Source organism: Oratosquilla oratoria, unplaced genomic scaffold (assembly GCF_046742065.1).
Source record: "Oratosquilla oratoria isolate Oo_2021 unplaced genomic scaffold, ASM4674206v1 SCAFFOLD49, whole genome shotgun sequence".
In the NCBI taxonomy this organism is placed as follows: Eukaryota; Metazoa; Arthropoda; class Malacostraca; order Stomatopoda; family Squillidae; genus Oratosquilla; species Oratosquilla oratoria.
In genome coordinates, this window is record NW_027467713.1 from 1,484,236 (window position 1) to 1,492,317 (window position 8,082).

General features: G+C 40.5%; 1 protein-coding gene across 1 annotated transcript in view; it reads left to right on the forward strand.

Moving 5' to 3' along the window:
* Nucleotides 1-7,526, forward strand: part of LOC143023517 (uncharacterized) — a 39,509-nt gene extending 31,983 nt beyond the window's left edge. The window contains exons 2-4 of the mRNA XM_076182050.1: nt 209-590; nt 3,515-3,738; nt 7,417-7,526. Coding sequence (XP_076038165.1) covers nt 385-590; nt 3,515-3,738; nt 7,417-7,526 — 540 coding nt within the window. The 5' untranslated portion in view covers nt 209-384. The remainder of the gene's footprint in view (nt 1-208; nt 591-3,514; nt 3,739-7,416) is intronic.
* The last annotated feature ends 556 nt before the right edge of the window (nt 7,527-8,082 follow it).

Sequence of the window (8,082 nt, forward strand, 5' to 3'; positions counted from 1 at the left end):
AATATATTATTGTCTATGTTGTGAACAAATTATTGTTTGTGCATATTTGAGATAAAACCATGAACTCAACCATATTTTCTATTTCGAATTTGGCATTTACTTTATACGAGATTACAAAAAGCAAAACACATTCCTGATATTTATGTAGGTGTACTCAGTCACTTTTCCTCCTCTCGGCAATACCTTAATGAAAACCCTTTCCTTCCAGATCAAAGACGCTGCCTCCAAAGAGAAACTGCCCACGTCTTTCCATCACAAGAAATCAAAACCAAAAGGGAACACCCGCCAAGTTCCCAAGATCAAAACACCTGCAGAAGATACTAATTACACCCGAGATACCTCCCTCCTTCCCGGCCCAACCTCTCACCCCCCGGCGCCGTCACCATGGCAACCAAAGACGCCAACAGCCACAGCCACAAAGCCGCCAGCTCTAACCACAAAGCCAACAGCATGGTGATTGAAGGTCTCGACAGGATTGAGATTGTCAGTGAGAAACCTCCTCGAAGATCGTCCTCAGGTCTCTCCGGCAGAGAAGGAAACCACGGAGGCCGAAAGCACAGCTCTGCCAGTAATGGAAAGAGACACAGCAGGTATGCAAATTTCGAGTTTTTCAGAGATTTTTATTTCATTTTAGTTATGAGTATGAAGATGAAACGGTGTGGAGAAGTACGGTCGATGAATAGGTTTGTTACAATTCATATATACATACATATATATATATATATATATATATACATGTATATATATACAGATAGAGAGAGAGAGAGAGAGAGAGAGAGAGAGAGAGAGAGAGATGGTTTAGTCTATGTCTGACCTACCTTGTAATATAAAACAATTGAATAACAATAGGCAAATAAAGAACAAACAGGTAACGTCCTTCTAGTCACAACGCTCAAAAGGGTCCCCTGGTTGCTTCCACCTCAACACTCCTGCTTTGCCTTGATAAATTCAACACCATCTGACATTATACGACAAGTATAATGCTTATCCTGCTTATCTTCTCATCCTCCGTCTGTCCACGATTACATATGTTTCCCGACCTGATCACCGAGTTGGTTTCGCAAATAACCACAAACACAGAATCCTCATCTCTTACCCGCCTTGGTTTTTGGCTTCACCGTCGAACCCAACCATTCTCATCGCCTTACTTTCTACACCTCTTCCTCTTTTTTCACAATCACCTCTGACTTCATTAGCGTCCTAGAATTCCTTTCCACTCTCCATTCAATGATCCACGAAATCCATTCGTAGCTCATTCGAACTTCCCGCTTCAAATCTGTGTCCTTTTGTTGGGTGCCATCTCATGTCACCATTCCCAGTAACGAACGCGTCGACAAAGCATCTCGGGAAGCAGCATCGACCTCTTTCAATGTTTTCGCTCAGCTGCCTGTGCAATATTTCTGTCCTATTCTCCAGTGCACACTATAAAACTTACACATTTAATGACCATGCTTGATTATGGCTTTCCTCTCACCAGCGTAACCAACGCTTTGAGGCAACACTGACGCACGTATAAAGCAGGGCATGTTCTCTCATGTCAAATGACAACACTTTCCAGTTTCCATCCGTCTGCATTTGTGATAATACTTTTACTATATTCCAAAATTTTCCTACCTACTGAACCCCTTGCAATAATTTTTCCTTTCTCGGATTTCTCCTTAAATCTTTCCTTAAATCTTACTTCAGAACACCGATATCTTTGAGAGACAAACTTCCTTTCCAAACCCCTTGAAACTGTACCCACCTAACTCAATGTCCCAGCACCTCAGCATTTTAAAATATTACAATCGCAAATTCACTTTTCACTAACATAACCTACCACTTTATTACACAGCCCAATATGTTCTTTAATATGGGTGCGGTATTATCCTTATGGGTGGAAATGCCAAATGATTTGCGTGCATGCGTGCGTACGTGTGTGTGTATATGTGTACGTGTATGTACATACGTGCGTGCATGTGGGAGTACGTGAGCTCGCTCGCGCGCGCGCGCACGTCCGTTCATACGGAAAAATTTGGGATGGAGTGAGATTTATATAATGCAGCCTGCATGGATTCATCAGAAATATCTCTCTCACCGTATACAGAGAACTGCTGCCATTTGCCTAAAAATTGTCAATATTGGAGCAACACAGCATTACATTATTTCCAATTGCTGATTGTGGGAAAAATGTGATGTAGTTCCCCCGGTGTAGTTTACATGTTTATATACACACGCGTTTTCTCTGGGTCCCATCATCCGTTTCCCTAGAAAGAGGTAATACATGTATGGCTGTTGGCGATGGGAGCTATCAAACACAAGCCATCAAATGGTGTCTCGTACACCATGGAACGGAAGACCTCGAGACGTACAAATTAAACACGAGGGAGAACATTTTCCATGGCCTTGACAACATATAGCGGCCGTGAAATATCGCCCTCGTTACACATGAATGTAAGAGGAGTTCTGACATAAAAATTATGCGGACCTGTTTTATCAAGTCCATGTTCTGAGAAGGAAGGTGGGGTATGGGGGGGAGGGAGGGAGGGATTGAAGAAGTGAGGGAGGGAGGGAGAAAGAGAGAAAAAAGAAAGGGAGAGAAAGAGAAAAAGAGAAAGGGAGAGAAAGAGAAAGAGAGAGAGAGAGCGAGAGAGTGAGACAGAGATACAGATAGATAGATAGAGGGAGGGAGGAGAGGGAAAGAGAATGGGAGAAGAGGAACACAGTGTGAAGAAGCACATTTTGCTGAAAAATTGAAGAAATAATGGAATGCAAGGTGAATTCGTACATTTGTGGTTCCATATTAAATCAGGATATTTATATAACGTGGGTCAAAAAATATAGTTACCCCTCTTCTATTCATTTTCTATTTTGGTTAAGTTGCATTGAAGAAAACTTATATTTTATGGGTGACTTTAAAATATTATTTCTCTGCAGATGGTCTATTGCAGGTTGATTATGTGTGGAAGGGTGGACAGTGTAACGTGCAATACTTTCTGCAATTCCGCAACTCATTAATAGTCTATTCTATACTAGTGAAACCACAGACGTCAGGCAGGCCATGAGGCAGAAGGCTCAGACTGGCAGGCAAGCAAAGGAAGATAGGAAGAGGCAGATACATAGAGACACATAGACAGAGGCAGGCAGATGGAGACAGAGGAAGACTGACATTGGCAGAGAGATAGACAGAGGTACAAAGGCAGGCAAAGAGAGAGAAAGAGGAAGACAGACATATAGAGAAAGTGAGATTGGCAGACAGGGAGGAAGGGAGATAGGCAGACAGGTACACAGAGAGGAAGAGAAACAGGTACACAGGGAGACAACCCAGGAAAAAAAAACAAATATAGACAGGCAAAGAGATAGACAGAAACAGAAAAACAAACATAGAGAAATAGACAGAAACAGACAGGCAGAGAAACAGACTGATAGACAGACAGAAAGACAGAAAACATGAAGGTGTTGGTATGGTGTGCATGGGGATATGTGCCTTTTCGGTGACTACCCACAGATCTCACCGAGTGCCTTTCCTCGCCAGGTCCCGCTCTATGCAGGAGGACACAGGGTTACCGGAGGGTGGAGGTGGCGGCAAGCTCGGAGAAGGAGGCCTCTCCAGCAGGAGGAAACAGCAGAACGAGGAGGAGAAGGAGAAGCAGCGGAGGGTGAGCATGGCCGTGGGCATTGGCGCCGCGGCCATCTTCCTCCTGGCCTTCCTCCTCATCGCCGTCACGCTAAGGATGACGCCGCAGATCGACGAAATGCGTGAGTAGTACTCCAGTGGTTGTTTTTGTGCCCGAAATACACCTGTTTCGTGTCCCACAGGTATCAGTTTCCGAATCGGCTTCAATCGAACTCTTGTTAATCTCGATCGTGTTTGCGAGGAATTAAAATGAAAAAAAAAAAAAAAAAAAATGTGGTTGATAAGATGAAAACACACACACACACACACACACACACACACAAACACACACACATATGAAGACGGGACTCCACGAGCATAGCTCCCCTTCCCGTAAAATACAACTAGGTAAATACGCACACACACACACACACTATATATATATATATATATATATATATATATATATATATATATATATACAGACATGACAGAATTGAATAGACACCAAAAGAAATCGTTTAATTGATCAAACAAACAATTGATACAATTAAAGTGCTTATAAATGGTCACAATGTGAATAACTAACACTTGGCTAACATCCCCTTTGCTTTTTTCAATACAAGGACCCTTCTAGGCATGCTAGTGATTAGTTCACGAATATCATTTTGAGGGCTTTGTTGCCATGTTTTCCGTAGTACTCGTAAGAATTCGGGCTTTGAAGATGGTTTCCTGTTCTTTTTGCGAAGTTGTCGGTCTAATATGACTCAGAGATGTTCAATTGGGGACTGACTTGGCCATGGGAATTTCCTGATCCCATTTTGGCTCAGATTTGTGTTGGTTGAGCAGTGTGAAAAGGAGCTCCATCTTCCATAAATAGGAAGACATCTTTACTCATTCTACCTATTGAGAATATTGGAATGAGTCCTTCCTTTAATATTGAAACATATTTGCCTGAAATGATGTTTCCTTGACACTCCACAAGCTCTTATCGACCATCACTTCAAATTGCACCCCACACCATTATTGAAATGCCTCATGTTTCACTGTTGGCTGCAGTCTCCAGACCCACACTCTTCCACTGTCAAAAAATAATGCGATTCGTGACTCAATAAGGAAAATGAGAGTGCCCCAAAAGGCCACAGGTCTCTCCATCATCTCAACAGCCCAATCCTTTTTGCGCTTGATATTGGCTTGACGAAGGAGAGATTTCCTTCTTGCAGCTCTGCCATAGTAACCCAGCTTGTGGAGATACCTGACAGCTGTTCTTGGGCTGACATCAGCTAGTGCTGCTATGTCAGAGGCCTTGCAACGTGAGTCCTCTTCGACATTTCTTTTGACAAGACGCAAGGTTCTTTGTGAGGGCCCGGGACGACCTGAATGAGGTTTTGTGCCCTTCTTGCCCTCTCTAGTTAATTGTACGATCACTCTATTAACAGTAGACAGGGGTACTGACAGATTTTCAGATATTTTGCGTTGACTAAGTCCACCTTCATGTTGACCTACAATACGACCTCCCTGAAATTCAGATAGGTCTACTGCTCCTTTGGTTCGTGGCATGCTTGATTAATCTTGTATGTAATCTGAAACATAAATCTAGGTAAATATAACATACTAGATAAATCTGAATAACATTAAGCGTTAAATAAGAGCAGAAATGTATTTTTCTTGGTGTCTATTCAATTTTGTCATGTCTGTATATATATATATATATATATATATATATATATATATATATATATATATATATATATATATATATATACATATATAGATATACACACAATATATATATATATGTATGAAGCCACATTTCTTTATTTCTCGTACGGAAAATGGCTTTAACACAGAGTCCCTGACGGCTAAGATTTCTCAGTAAAGAGGTTCTCCAGCTGAGGAATAATTCTTTCCAATAGTACGTTACTGTACGATGAAATACAAGTATTTCAGCTTTAATATGTTAATATGTTTTTAAATATTAAAGTCGATGGACATTTTTTATGTCAAAAATTTGAAACCTGTGAATATTCCATGAAACAATGATTTAACGTGTTCTACCTCTTCATGTATATGACGATCGACACATGTATACAAATGTGCAACCATATACGTGCACATGGCAATTTCAGATGTGTTAATGGTTATAGAATAGAAGAATAAGTTTGAGATTTTCTAGTGTGCTGCCTGGGCATCTGGCAACAAAGAGAAAGCTATCGTAGTCGTATTTCCACAAGGAACAAATCCTTTTGTTTAGCTCTGTTACTAGAAGAGGGGTGTAAAACCCTTAGCGGAAAACCTGGCACACTAAAGATTTTTTCCGGGACGCGAACAAAATAGCAACTAATAAATCTCCAGCTTCTTTTGTATAACCACTGGTAATCGCAAGTTGCACTGAACGGCGGACTGAGGCCCTACTAGGCAAAAGAAGGAGCCCATACTCGTATACGAGTATGGGCCTATAATTTTACTCCGTTGGCACGCGAGAAAATTTTGTATCAAAGATTTGGCTGATTTTGGAACACACACGCTTAAAAAGGTTACCCATCTCTGCACCAAAATATTAAAACTTATCACCTTTACGTGCTACTGAAGCGTCGGAAAATGTTTTTTGCTAACTGTACAAGTACCGATTCGAGTGACTAGGTGAGGAGCTAAAGACACTATGATGAAGCCTCTTGAATTAGTATCATAGTACTCAAGTCTTGCATCATCACAAAACTAAAATATGACAACTACTAAGTGAATATGAAAAATCAAAGAGGAAAAAGAGAAAGACTTATAAATGAGATGAAAGTGAATAACCCAAGCCATATAAAAAAATAGTACAGGGACAAAGGAAATGAAAGAAAAAAGAAAAAGATAATGATAATGCGAAATTATAAGAGATTACTGAACAAAAGAGGAATAATGAACACGACAATGTAAAGAAAACTTGTAAGGGTAGTAATATATGGAAAAGGGTTAGTAGAAAATATTGTAAGTAAAAGTAAGTCTTGGATGGAAAGAGGAACTCGGTACATAAAGAATAGAGATAGAGAGAGAGAGAGAGAGAGAGAGAGAGAGAGAGAGAGAGAGAAAGAGAGAGAGAGAGAGAAAAAATCGCCAAAAGCCAAATAGATCGTCTTGGTAGTTGCAGAAAGTAATGACCAATAAGAAAATTGAATAGAAGAGACGGCAAAAAAAAAAGAAAAAAAAGTGCAAGTCATAAGTTGCGGTAAAAAAAGAAAGGAAATTATCATATACAAGTACAAGAATGCTTGGATAAGGAGAAATGCAACAGCTGAGGAAAGGACAATAAGAGCTATTAAAAGAAACAAAGGAAATGTAAATATCAAAATAAGAGATGGAGTATGAATTATACTATGGAGTGGGTATTTGAAATAGAAAGAACAAGTTATATGAATTGTAGAGACTAAGTTACATAAAAATGTTTATAGTCGGAGTTTGGCAACAGCCTGTGTAGAAAAAAAAAAGAATAAACTAAAAGAGACAAATAAATGAATAAAATGAAAATATGCAAAAAATAAATAAATAAATAAATAAATTAATAGATAAGTAAGCAAAATTGTAGATAAACAAAGAAATGGAGTGATCATAGCTACGGAAAAAAAAACCATATGCGTGGGAGATACGAAAATTAAGTCAAAATCGGGTGAAGTCACGATTGGGTTGTCTAAAGGTGGGTGGTTGGGTGGTTGGTCATCACAATCGGTAAGGGCAATGTCGGTTGGCGAGTTGTCACTCCACTCATATCCGGTGTTGTCACAATTCTATTGATTGATTTATTTATTCATTTATTTATTTATTCATTATTTTTTTAGGTTTGCAGGGCTGTTACCCGCCCATATACCTTGAAGTGGTTCGAAACAGCTCACACATGAAACAGGAGGTTGCCGCAATCACGTTTAAGAAGGATATAGGCAAGAACTGATTTACCCACAGAGTGAGTAGGGATGGCAGGCGGCAAGGGGCATGGGACTGCCTAGTGTACGCCTTATGATCCCTTGCAGTCTCCTCCATTTTTATGTTCTTAGGTCCGGTTTGAGAGCCGTCGGGCCATTGCCGGCGTCGTTTACACGGCTCCGCCCCGTCAATCCCCGAGGGCCATCGTGGTCCTCCAGGCGGACCCGAGTCGACGACTTCGGGGATAGACCGAAGAAGAACCTTCCGCCATCATTTTTTTTTATTCAGAATTGAGAATCCTCTCTATGAAGCAGGCAACCAGTACGGTTTATTTTCGACCGATTCTATTTCACGTTCGTGACTATGACAGACACATACCCGTATTATAAAAAAGAAGAAAGACAGAAAGAAAGTAATAAAGAAGGAAAGAAGCGTGCACACACACACACACACACACACACACACACACACACACACACACACACACAAGCCACAAAAAATGCACTCGAGTGGTGAAGTGGAAAGAGAGAAAATTGAGGAGACCGGTAGGGACAAGCGACCTTATATGAACATTGGAAAAGTCT